Source organism: Ambystoma mexicanum, chromosome 3q, assembly GCF_040938575.1.
Source record: "Ambystoma mexicanum isolate Mex_15411 chromosome 3q, UKY_AmexF1_1, whole genome shotgun sequence".
Classification (NCBI taxonomy): domain Eukaryota; kingdom Metazoa; phylum Chordata; class Amphibia; order Caudata; family Ambystomatidae; genus Ambystoma; species Ambystoma mexicanum.
Window position 1 is genome coordinate 1,015,268,955 of NC_090926.1, and position 13,291 is coordinate 1,015,282,245.

The following is a 13,291-nucleotide window of genomic DNA, read 5'->3' on the forward strand; positions in this document are numbered from 1 at the left end:
TGCACATAAAGTTTTGTCTTTAACTTACAATAATTTGCATGACTATCCTTGATGTGTTGTACTATGATGGATACTAATTATATGTAGATGCTATTACCCCAAAGGGTTACTTAGGTTTGGACCAGGGGTAGGACCTTAATTCATTCACACCTTCCTATAGGCCAACCTACATACGTACTAGTACCTTGTGTTAATATGTGTTTAGATCTTTGCCAAGTGCAAATTATTTCCTCATTTATCTATTCCGGGTGCGGATTGGTAGGTGTAATCCAAAACCGTGGAGGGGCGGGTTTAGGAGTGAATGTAGTAGGAGGGAAGTGCGAGGAGAAGGGAGCATTAAGAGCAGCGTTAAAGTTAGTGAAGGCTTTATCAGTGGATGGAACAGTGAATTTTGCTTTGGAGGAGAGAGAGTGGTGTAGGTCAGAGAGGTAGACAGAGAATTTGGAGGAGAGAACACTGCGCTAGGTAATGGAAGTGGTAGATGTTGAGAGGGGGGGTGGAAGTAGGAGTAGAGATTGAGGCAAAGACGATGGAATGATCAGAGGGAGAAGGAGCAGTGGAGATATTAGAGGCAGAGTGTTGAGAGGAGATGAGAAAAAGGTCAAGGGAGTTACTGTTTGAATGGGTGGGCAAAGAGTGGACAGAAGAGAGTGAGCCGTTAGGAGATAAGAGCTAAAGTCACTGGACAGAGAAGTGGAGATAGAGGGGAGGTTAAAGTCACCAGTGACAACAAGGTGATGGAGAGGAAGGGAGTCAATTAGTTGGGAGAGGCGGTCAATAATTTGACCAGTGGGACCAGGTGGCGGATAGCGAGATATAAAATGAATGCCATAGGGAGCAGTGATTGAGGAGATAGAGCATTTGAAAGAGAGAGAAATAGCAGGAGATAGGGAAGTAGGAGAAATAAGAAGGTTGGAAGATGCGAACAGTCCTACACCACCACCCCTACCAGTTAGGCAGGGAGAGTGGATGAAGGCATAGATAGGGTTGTGAAGGGCAGCAAGGGTTGCAGAGTCAGAGGGAGAAATCCAGTTTTCTGTAAGGGTAATGAAGTCAAGAGGAGAAGAATGGGAAAGAAGGAAGTTGGAGGTAGTTTTGTTACAGACCTGTTGTGTAATTCAAAGTGCAATATAAAGAGAGTGAGATATAGAAGCATATTGCGTTGAGTCTGCGACGTAGAGGCACGCTGGGGCTAGATGCGAGAAGAGGAATTGTGATGAAAGTTAGGACTGGAGGTTTTGTGAATAGAGGGAGTAGGTGAGTGAGAAGAGGGATGGCGTTGAGGAAAAGAGATGATAGGGATAGGGAGAGAGTTTAAATGGTTTTGAGTAGAGGATGAAGGAAGAGATAGTAAGGGCAGTGCATGGTGAGGGCGGTGCTGAGCGAAGACATAATTGGTATGCACAGACTGTTCCGCCTTGTCCCGTGATATAACGTGGGAAGGGAGTACACTAGTTCAGCAGTCCTGAACTATGGAAACCCTTTTTGGACATTTCAGTTTATACTACACTTTTTTGTCATACATATTACTGTCCCACACCCCTTTGTTATTCAGAGGAAGGATTTGGCAATAGATTTTTTAGTATAGGTCATTTTCTTTTGACACGACACCACTAGGACAGCGTTTTATTTATTTTGATGGTTGTAGCTTGCTCCATCTTCCATTTAGGCTTAGATTAGGCGTTTATCTCACCCTTATTCTGTTTAATAAACACCCTTGGATTATACTCCTCGTGTCTGTCGTGCTTCTGATAACCATGCCTTCCTTAGAAGACACATATCCCTAGTGAAGAGCAGTCATAAGGCATCTTTAGCAGCAGAATGGCTTTATTGAAGCACCAACATTTCAGTAAGATCATTTATTTAACTAGTGCAATACAAAAAGAAAACCCCTTGAAAAATTATACAGATAGGTGAACATCAGCACTTTGGCATAGAAAGGTTATCGGAAATACATTTGTTCTTTAAACCAATGTTTATGAAAAACAGAATTTATAAGCAGCCTTATTCCAAACTCTAGGGCAAAATGGACTAAGATGTAATTTGCAGTCTGCTCTTTAGAGCGGGAAGGCAGAATTAAGACATGCATTTTAGGATGATGCATAATGTACGGCGAGATACCAGGACATGATTCAAACAGAACATAAACATTATGAAATGACAAGGAATGCATAAACAACCTTACCATCCAGTGTCTGGAAATGCACTAGATGTCGGTCAAAGAAAAGGCAAGTTAACAAGTGCAGAAACTATGGCATGTACATGAGCAAATAATTTGAGAACTTTCAACACTTAAGAGTCAGGTAATGCAGGAAGATGTGGCTGGAGTGCTTTAGGCGGGTTTGTGCAGTCTTGATTCTTACTGTGAAGATCAGGTTGCCAGCGGATGACAGATATAATTTATAAATAACTGATCAATATGTGCTCTGAAGTACCTGATCTGAACAAGAAACACAATCCACGTATAAGAGTGTGAACGAGTAACTCAAAATGGACCAGTAGACTTTCTGTTCACAGGAAAATATGCATTGCGTCCCCTGTATTCTTGGTTAATTTTAATATTCAAAAGACTAAAATATCAATATAAAAAGCTATCAATGCATCTACAAAGAACATTTATTGTAGGCACCTCTGAGGTGGAGTGAAGGATGGTGAGACTATGCTGCACCCTTAAACTACCAGTCACGTGTGAGATGCTCCAGACCTTGCTCTCCAGCGAACCCCAAATATAGCCTGGTAGCCACTTAGATCAAGAGGTGGGATGGGCACTAAACGAGGATTGAGTAGGATTTAGAGGGAGAACTAGTGCAAAGTGGAAGAAACTGCTTTGGGAAGTGTTGGTGCGCAAATACTGCAAGCTGTTTAGTTGTTCTTCATGTAGGACAACTGGCAAAGAAGGCTACGGAGAGGCAGCTAATGCGATTCTATGTTAGGGCAGCTAAGTGCTGTTGGACAAAGTTGAAAACGTTTACATTAAGTGCCTGGTTTGGGTTGTGTAACTTAACAGTGTAATACCCCATCATAATAACTATTTACACCATTACGAATACTTACATATGATAAGTGCTGCAGAAAACAGCGAGGGAGAACAGGCGCATGGCTGGTATTAGTACTGTTCCAGGTATGCAGCCAGACCACTGAGTGCAGTGTAAGAAATAGGAATTGGGGTGTCCTACTCATTTAAGCATGGGCACGGAAGAGCGTAAGAAAACGGTGCAGTAAAATCAGCTATGCTGTCATCTTTGGGCAAATGTCATATTATTCTTTTTGGGAGGGTTGTTCAAATGGAATGTTTTTTGCATTAACTATTGTCAACATTAGAAGGAAAGACAATATTAGGTTTGAAACAAAGTTCCAAGTGCTCTATTGGATGGCTACAATAACCGATCCCACAGGAATCCACTGTGCTTTTTGGTGTGCATCACCCTGCTATGCACATGCTCCTGTTATGAAACGGAAAGGAAGGAGAAATACATAGGCACTTTGAGAGTCATCAGTGCAAAGTGCTGGGCAAGAGTTCAGCCGCAGTGCATCCAAAAAATATTCCCCATCATGACAAATAGGCACCTGCCACTGGTTCAGAATTGCTCATTATTACAAAACAAAGTACAACATAGCAAGCAAAAGCATTGTGCTCATGGGTGCATGGCAACACTGAGGCACAGAATAGCTCTGCAGGTTTAAGATGCACAGCAATACAACTTCTATGCAGCCAAACGATGTATAGTTGCTGCAGTGTCTCTCCAGCGGGGTGGTTAAAGGACCAGAGTGAAGTATCCAGCATTGTAGCAGTCAACCAAATAAGGATGGCGTCAGTGCAGTACAGTGGTGTTTGTCCCATTCACAATGTCTGGCGGAGCTATTTGTCCACAGGCAATGGTTCTTTTGGAGTGCAAGATTGTCCAGACGTTTGTCAAAGCACAACTCCAAACCTGAGGCAGTTTTGTTCCTTCATAGTTCCCAGAAAGCAGCGCAGGACGCTACTGAACGTCTGTGCTGGAGCAGTCCAGGAATGTAGGAGGTATGTGCAGCAGCGTTTACATGGAAGGCAGTGCATCTCAAACTTTACCAGTCAGGTGAGCACTTATGGTCAAATATCTTCAGAAGGAGTGTCTGGAAGACCTGGTTAACTTTTCACTTTTGGCGATCACGTCTCATAGCCGCTGCTGCCTTCCAGGCCTCCACGCATTGGGAGAGGAGAATCTCTTGGGGAAACAGGTCCTCCAGCTCTACGTAGGGTTCCTCTCTTTTGGTCTCGATGTAAGAGCCTAGGGTCTCGTATAGGCTGCAAGGGAGAAACAGAGAGGGTCATGCAACAGATAGACCACCATCCCTCATTTGCAGATCAATTGGATAGACAATCAGTGAGCTAGCAGAAGCAAAGCCACTCCAGGAACTACAGAGAACCTAACATGCCTATGGGGCCAGTGTGAGAGGCTGCTGAGTGCAAGCTGTATCTGTCAATGTGGAGCTATTTGAGAAACCTTTACCATTGCTTGTTCGTAAAGTAAAGCTAATTTAACGAGCGAGGTGTTGTACCCAACCCCTGAAATATGGAAATAGGGACAGTAAAAGGGAGGAAGGATGGAGATTATGAAGAAATAACAGAAGAGTGAGTAGGAGTAGATTTGTTAATGCCTTAGGTTTTTAATAGAACTCAAGTCTTGGGTGGGCATGACAGAGTTCACACTAATAGAAATCGACGTTTAGTCAAAGGGTCAAAAAGCAGCGACAGTCACATACAGAGCATACATTATCATCATTATTTCATTTAGAGACTAAATGGGGCAAGGAGGCTGCCTTAGCCGTCTCTCCCAGAAAGGCCCATTTCACCCTAGCTGTGTATAACTGGAAGACCTATAGTATCCATACGGTGCATCACTGGCCTCCCTATTATATAAATTAAGATTGGTGTACACACGGCAGCGTTTAAATGATGGGTGCCAACAATAATTAAGCAATATTACCTGGTTCCCAGGGCTGTAATTGCCAGAGCGCAAGTTAATAGGCTTGAGGGGAGTGAAGGCCTTTAACAATGGTCCCTGAGCCGTTACATCACAATGCAGCCCTTGGACACACGTACTATTGCCATCAACCCGCGAGTATATGGTTGTGTGTGTGTGAAAGTGTGCGCTAGCATTTTCACAAGCTAAAAAAAAGAACAGCAAAATAAAATGCCTACCAGGGTAAAAAGGAAAAAAACTACCTGTTTTCCCTTTTCCATTTCCCTGGCAGCCATGTCCCTGGCAAAGGAGGTTATGGTAAATAGCGAAAGGAGGGAAGGTTAATGGTTTGGGGAAGTTGGGGAAGGAGAGAATTATGGGGGAATGGTGGTTGTGGGGGTCTATTAGAGCAGATGGAGGAAAAATGGCTGGGGTAGTTATCGGTGGGAGAAAGGAGACAGAAACCAGCAGATGGATGGGAGCACGCTGCTTATTCTGAACGAGGGCTTGGATAGTTTCAGCCTGCGTTGGTGCAGATTAGTCCATGCACTTGCCCAAAGTGCTAAGCAATAAATGCTCCATCCAAAGGGCATTAAATTATTGCTATTAGACCATTTCACATAAAGAAGGTAGAATGTTCTTTTAAAAAGAAGAATACAAAAGAGAATCATTAAAATGCTGCGACAGTAGATTTATACCTGCCATTACAGCCGTCTGGCACTACATTGGCTGCTAGGAACTGCCAACATTCCAATTTTCTAATTCTGCGTTAGACCCAATCTGACAGGCAGGAACAGGTGTTATCGACCCAGTGCCCGAGTTTAAGGCCTGAGAAAAGCGAGCAGGTTTAACGAGTGTCCCCGGGCTGATAAAACCCGATCCAGCACACCAGAGAGTCTTAACGCTATTAGCACCCTGGGTTGCCAATCCAGTAACCCGGTGTGATGAGAGCGTTGTATTTTCTTTCAATGAACGGGGCACTTCACGGCCGTTCATTGAACAACAAAACTTCATTAAGATGGCCACCATGAATCTGGACGACGGGGCCCCTCTTTCATGTCCATGAAGGCCACAACGGACCAGGTGCGGAAGCAGCTGGGGCATCTGCCACCGCCGCCATCAGGTAAGTGGGGGGAGGGGAAAAGAAGGGAAGGGACGGTGGGGGAAGACGGTGGTCAGGTGAAGCAGCCGTCAGGCAGCTTGGAACATGGGCTTACATCGGGAGATTCAGCCTGTGTTCCTTGCTTACAGATTGGCTGCTTCCCCAGTGCCAGCTTCTAATTAAGCTTTAAAAACCAGGCCCGAGGGCTGCAACAGGCCTTGTTAGGAGGGTTTTTCAGAGTCACTACCTAAGGTAGGATTTGGAAAAGGCAATCTTGAGTTAACAAGCTTATTCACAATCCCAGTTGAGCAAAGTGTGATGCTGGAAATGCATCGTAGGGACAGGGCCTCCGTATCCTTGTCTTTTACTGCTTTTTATCGTGTGTTCTGTCGTGTTTTCCACGCAGGAGTTCATGTGGGACTCCTGGCAGTGCAGCTCTCTCTTTTGGTTTGGTGTACAGACCCATGGGATACCATTATGGCATTCATTGGTGGGGGTACAAGCCTGTGCCGCTAGTGTATGTTTTTGGGCACCTGTGTGTAGCCCAGTATGGGCTGGTGGCAGCTTCATGCTGAATTTAACAGGTGCTTCGAGTATCCTCCATTTTGGGATACCCAGGCCCTGTCATTGGAATAAGTAGATTCCTGATGGAAACAAGATGGCCCCCTGTGGCCTCTTGCCTTCCATCACCCGTTACCTCTGTCCCTTCCCCCTGACTGGCCGTTGGGTGGAAGTTCCATATATGGTAGTGTGGGGAAGTGCTGACTAGGCTGGCTGGAGCCTTCCCAACGATCGTATGTTGTGGGTACGCCTCTGGGTGGGACCTGGGTGAATGGAGTGTTTGACGAATACGCATTCTGTGTTGTGGATGTCTTGTATCTGGTGTTTGACACAATGCCTAAGACAGCCCTGCCCGAAACTGGTATGAATGCAGTGTGTAGTGTTAAAGCGTGGTACTTGTCCGAATCCATATTCTGTGTTGTGAGTGTCTGGATGGAGAAGAAATGGCCTGTATGCACTGTATGCCCGATTGGCTGACTGCTGAATGCCCTTCTGAGTGATTGGTTGCCTGAGTGTGACCCAGCATAATGAATGGGAGATCAACTGTATATCTGTGGGCCTCTCCCTGCTAGCAATCATACAGAAGCCGGAGTTGAAACTGACATTGAAACTGAAACCTTGAAGCCCTGTTGGAAGAGAAGCGCTGCGGTTGCTCTACTTCGTCGATCTGAAAGCTGATGTGTCGTCAAGAACTGAGAGAGGACCTGGTTAGACGCCCTCTTCCCGAGTTACGAGGGACCATTGTGCACTGCTAACCTTTGACGAAGCTCCCTGGAAGTCAGACCCTCGACAGGCTGCCGACCGGAGACAGTGACCGCCGAGGAGAACGAAGAGAAACACTGGACATTCCGTCCACCGTCGTTGACCAGGGTTCGCAGGTTTGCTATAACCGCTGGAGGCCCGTCGAAGTTAGTTGCCCAGAAGTGGGGTCTGCTTGACGCTGTGCCGTCGATGACTGGAGCCACAATGCTCCTTTGATTAAGACATTTGATTCCCGGACGCGCTCGTCCGCACTGCCAACCGCCTTATCCCGCCGGAGGAGGCCAGGCCGTCGACTTGCCGAGGAGCATCCGGGGGTGGGTTTCCTGCCACCCAAAGACCATAGAGGTGCCGGACGAATCAACGCCCTTGCTGGGCCACAGTTCTTCACAAACTCTTTGCGGTCCTGAACTATCGACAACGAAGTGCCCCGCATGCCTCATCCTTGCAGGACGTCTTCGACGAGCACCGCCTGGACCGAAGCTGCTGCCTCGTCACTAAGTTCACCTTCTTCGAGGCCCATCGACGATCCGTGGTGCCTGCTTTAAAGGGAGTCACTCATGAAGGATCCATTTATGCCTCCCCGAGGAACTCTGCTATTCCAGGTACTTTGGGTTGGTAGAAACACTTTAGAAGTAGATAAGACTCACTGAACAATATATGGACTGGGCTTGTAGTATATCTTTATTTTACAGAACTGTGTCTAGCGGTAGGGGCCAGTTTTCTGCCAATTGTTCTAACCAACTGCTTTCCTCCTATGTCTATTGTTGGTTAACTTTATTAATTGATTTTTGTGACATTTGACCAGAGTACAGTTGATGCACTTTAATAAAATCTGATAATAATTGTGGTACCACTTAGAACTGTATATATTTGCCATTAAATATTAACTGAGCACAAAGTGAGCTATTGTGATTGTGTATATAACCTTGAACCTTAATTATATAAAGACTGTTTTCACTAATACAGTGTGCGGACATTCATTTGAGGGTGCTTGGTGACTACACTGTACTTAAGAACCAGCCTGCAACACCTCCTGAGAAGTTAGGCCTTGATTGCTCGATCTGCACTACCCTATAGAGAATCTTGGCTGGGGTCCTCTGTGCCTCTCCTCTGCCATATAGAGAGCAGGAGTACAGAAACCCCCCTCCAGTCTTTACACAAAGCCACTCTCTTAAGTAGCGGTGACCAGGAGCAAGGCTTAACTGAGAAGGAAGGGGCACTGTTTTGTACTGCAGTTAACACTTATACTTGATAAGAAAAAGACTCACACAGGAAAATAACAGTTGTTCACGAAATAAGTTTTACCTAGCCTTTTAGATGTCCCCAAGAATTCCTGAGGGAAGGTGTGTGTAGCCAGGATGGCTGTATAGTGCAGGTAATGTATTGAAGTAAAGGCAACAATGCAAAATACATTCTTTACAGTCTTAAAGTGAGTTCCAGTAAAAAGAAGAGCATCTCCCATCACTAGGCTTCTCAAGGATGACCCGCAGAAGTACTAACCCAGACATCACCGTCCTGGGAAAACCCCAGATAGCGCAAAGATAAGGTTTAAGTTACTTACCTGTAACTATTGTTCTACAGCATTGGTCTGGCATGGGTTCACATGCTCATAAATAGCCGTCGTCAGGGTGGGAATCCCCGATAAAGAAAACATCTGTTTCAGTTTCATTTCTGAACTGTCTTTCCCCTAACAACCAATCACTGAGCTCTGGGTCATACTGCCCCCAGCCAATGACTGCCCTCTACCTACGCCACTCCTCTGGCAGCCATCTTCAGATTTGGAAGCACGTAAAGTGGCAGTAGGACCAAGAGAAGAGCGGCAGAGGGGCGGCCGGGAGGGTTCGCATGTGAATCCATGTCAGACCCACGCTGGAGAACAAGAGTTACAGGTAATTAACTTGTTCCTTCTCCAGCCTGGGGTCTGGCATGGATTCACATGCTGTTAAGATGGATTTTCTAACTCTGACCTGGTGGACAGACGTTCAGAAGGCCAGCCTAGTTTCTTGTAACAGGGTATCCTCTGGACAAGCCAGACCAATCAGGGTAGCTATGGCAGGCGGTCAAAACCAAGTCTCAGGAGGGGCGAGTGTGACTGAAGGACCTCAATAAGCACACAGAGCAAGGACACTTACAAATTACAAAAGATAGACACATTTACTACAAGGCCTTTGTAACATAAACCATAGCAAAAGAATCACAGTAACACTAAGTAAACCAACACATCACTATCAATACAATGTATATACAAGACCATTGGGGTCTAAAGGGTTAAATGCACGAAATAGGTCGACAACCTAGAGGGGAAGGAAACAGGCAGTGCAGATAGTTAGGCCCAGTTCAACATCGAAAATACATCTAACTAAGAGGCAGTCCAAACCCTAAGAAGAGAGGAGCCTTGTGCTCAATAGTACATGCAATGCAAGTGCATGTGGTTGTGCCAATGGGCAGGATAGGGTCTCTTCAGGGGTCTCTAGCAGCTCAGAAAGGTGGATGAGGTGATGCAGAACAAGTTCCCACTATTCAAGAAGGACCCTCCACTTGGGCAGAGGCAGTTCGAGAGTTTGGGATGAAGTTGCTATTTCGCAATAGCAGTGGAAAGGAGAGGGACCCCCAGGGGCTACTCGTGCGTAAAAATGGGCCCTTCCGTTAGTGGCCACCGGTTGGGGTATGGAGTACTCACCGGTTCCCGACGCAAGCAGACCCAAACTTCGCCAGTTCAGTCCATTTCGCTTGCAGGTTGGAATGCGGCAAAAAGGATGTCTCGGCACCTTTCAGTTCCTGAGAAGCAGCGTTGATTTCCAAACAGGACAGTGGCGATTTCTCTGCTCCGGGTGGATGAATCGACCCAGTTTCACTGCAGCAGGCTTCAGGGGCAAGAGGGTCACAAATACAGCAGACTTGCAAATGACGTTGCCGCGGCAGGGCAACACGGTAACCGCGTTTACTCTGGTCCTGGCGCACTCGGCTCACTTCAGACCTGGGAACGCCAAGTGTACGAAATTCGGTGCGAGTGTGCCGGGGTCACAGAGCTAGCACTATACCAAGTTTTCGAGGGCCTCCTCGAAACGGCGGCGGTGACAGAGCAAAGCAACTGGGTAAGCTGGTCAGTCCACTGGTTGGCCCAGGGACACTTCCGAGAAAGCTTACTTGCAGGGTTTGATGAAGGTGCCGAGAATAGTTGGTCCCACTATTCCAATGGGTCGAAGCGTCTTCGCAGACCTTCTAGGACGACCAGACGCAGAGGGGTCCCACGGGACGACAGCGGGCTCAGGGTGCTAAACCTTCCAGCGGGTCACCAGCAGTTCCTCAACTCGGCTTCGTGTTGCAGGATACTTGGATCCTATCCTTCGTTCAGTGAGAACTCAGGAGATCGACATAGTAGTAGTGTTTTCAGCCTCTTCTCATCCAAAGTTCCTTTCGTGCCAAAACAGAGAGGACCCAATGGGAGATCTGCTCACAACACACACTCCATACGTGGACCAATCACAGACCATGGTGGACAGAGTCATTCATTGCACTCCAAACTCTCTGGCACCCAGGATGTGTATTGGGACCAGACGTTCCAGCCCACATCCTGGAGGCACACACACAGGCATGCGGAAGCCCGCAAAAGCATTGGGATTCGCAGGAAAGTGCATGACCAAATAAGGACTGACCCGGGTCAACTGGACCTGGGAAAGATGAAGGGGCAAGATGGCCAAAGGACAGGACAAAGAACCTCATGGCATGGCCATTTTGGAGCCAGGCCACCTATTCGTGCAAAATGCGGTTAACGCAGTTAACATGGCAGGAAAGGGTTACAAATAATGCGAAAAGATAGCTGCCACCAGTCCTGTCCATGACACATCTGCACAGTTCATAAAAAGTCCAGGGAGAGTTTCTAGTGCCTTTGGAAATGACTATAGACCCAAGTGTGCTGTATGGTAAGATACATTGCACACTTGTTGCATGTTGCACAAAAGTTGCAACATGAGGAAAGGACTAAGGGAAACTAAGTCTACCAGTACTGACTGTTTTAAGGGCATGTCGGTTTCCCCATAAAAAGTGAGTGAAAGCCCAGAGGAGTGCAGCTGAAGGCTGTGCTTCTCTGGCAAAGTCAGTCATTGGTGTTTAAACAGCAGCAAAAAGTATGGGGGCTGACACATGGAGGGAAAATTACATACAATTATGAAATCTTTCCTAACACATGCTCATGAATAATGAATACATAGCAGTACCTCACCAGCCTCACCTTCTAGCGAACTCGTTGCGCAGCACTGCCTGCCTGACACGACTCCTCCCTGGAATCCCTGTCGACGCCGTAGAATCTAGTGAAGGTGTTTGTCGACCTCCACGTAGCAGTCCTACAAATGTCCAGGATGGGCACACCAGACAGGAACGCCGTAGTAGCAGCGATCACTCTGGTCGAATGGACTCTCAGATGGTCAGGCAACAGTCAGTTTGCCAACCGCTGGGTGATGCAGCCGAAGAGCCACCTGGAAATGGAAGCCTTGGAGAGGGCCTTCCAATGGTTCACAGTGCCAAAGTTCACAAAAAGTTGCGACGTCTTCCGGAAACTCTTTGTGCAGTCCACATAGAATTTCACCGCTCTAGCCACATCCAGCGAGTGCAAACTCCTTTCAGCCAGCGACGAAGGCGTCAGTAAAAACACAGGTAACACCAAGGGCTTCTTTAGATGAATGTCCGAGGGCATCTTGGGCATGAAGGAGGGATGCGTCCTGAGCACCACCCTTGTGTCGTGAAAGGGACAGGGCCTGGATCTCACCAACCCGTCGTGCAGAGGTGATGGCCACAAGGAGCGCGGTCTTCCACGACAAAAACTTCAGTGAAACTGTCTGCATAGGTTTGAATGGAGGGCCCATGAGCCTAGTCAGCACCACATTAAGTTCCCACACCGGGGCTGGAGCCTTCACCAGCGGGAAAGGACGGAACAGTACTTTAACAAACTCCTTAACTAGACGGTGTGACCACGACGACCGTCCCGGAGATCTGGTGTAGCGGGAGATAGCCACCAGATGAACTTTTATAGAGGCATGGGCCAGTCCTACTTTGGCCAACCAAAGCAAATATGGTAGAACCTGCGGAATCGTGACTCAGAGAGGGTTCTTTGCACGGCACCAAACAGCGAACCTCTTCCATTTATGTCCATAGCATTTTAGAGTAGATAATGCTCTGGCTTTGGGAAGCACCTCCTTGCAGTCCACTGGGAGATTGTAACCCCCGAACTCTATCGCTGCAGGAACCAGGCCTTCAGGTTCAGCGATCCTGGGTCATGGTGCAGAATTGCACCTCCTTCCCTGGCAAGAAGAGTTGCGACCACCACAAGCTTGACTGGAGGGGACGCTGACATGTTGAGAAGGTCCACGTACCATATCGGTCTCGGCCACATCGGTGCGACGAGGATCATCCTGCACCGGGACCGCCTCAGTTGATTGATGAGTCGAAGAAGCAATGGCAATGGAGGAATCTCATACAGGGACAGGCTGTCCCTGGAGAATGAGAATGCGTCCCCCAGGCTCCCTGGCTGGGGTAACCTGCTGGCAAATCTCCGGCATTTGGCGTTCGTCGCCGTCACAAACAGATTGATCTGGGGATTGCCCTATCTGTGGAACAGGTGGTCCACTTGGTCCTGGCGAAGTTCCCACTCGTGGCAAGAGCGTAGCTCTCTGGTGAGACAGTCGGCGACGGTGTTCTTTACTCCTGCCAGATGAAACGGAATGAGGAACATCCCCTGGGCAACGGCCCAGTGCCATAGGTCCTGCACCTCTTTGGAGTGCGCTGGGGATCTGGTGCCCCCCTGTTTCCTGATGTAAAACATTGCAGTGGAATTATCCGTGTAGACCCGCACCACCTTGCCCTTGAGGGACGGAAGGAAGGACTTGAGGGCCCAAAACACTGCCCGCAGCTCCAGCACGTTGATGTG

The 13,291-nt window shown here is 47.5% G+C and overlaps 1 protein-coding gene across 3 annotated transcripts in view; it reads right to left on the reverse strand.

Annotated features, from left to right (window-relative positions):
- Nucleotides 1-1,809: 1,809 nt before the first annotated feature.
- The window catches only part of RNF213 (ring finger protein 213), a 3,248,263-nt gene continuing 3,236,781 nt past the window's right edge, over nucleotides 1,810-13,291 (reverse strand). For all 3 annotated transcript variants that reach the window (XM_069655189.1, XM_069655190.1, XM_069655188.1), the window contains one exon: nucleotides 1,810-4,285. In XM_069655189.1, the coding sequence (XP_069511290.1) occupies nucleotides 4,135-4,285 (151 nt within the window). In that variant the 3' untranslated portion in view covers nucleotides 1,810-4,134. The remainder of the gene's footprint in view (nucleotides 4,286-13,291) is intronic.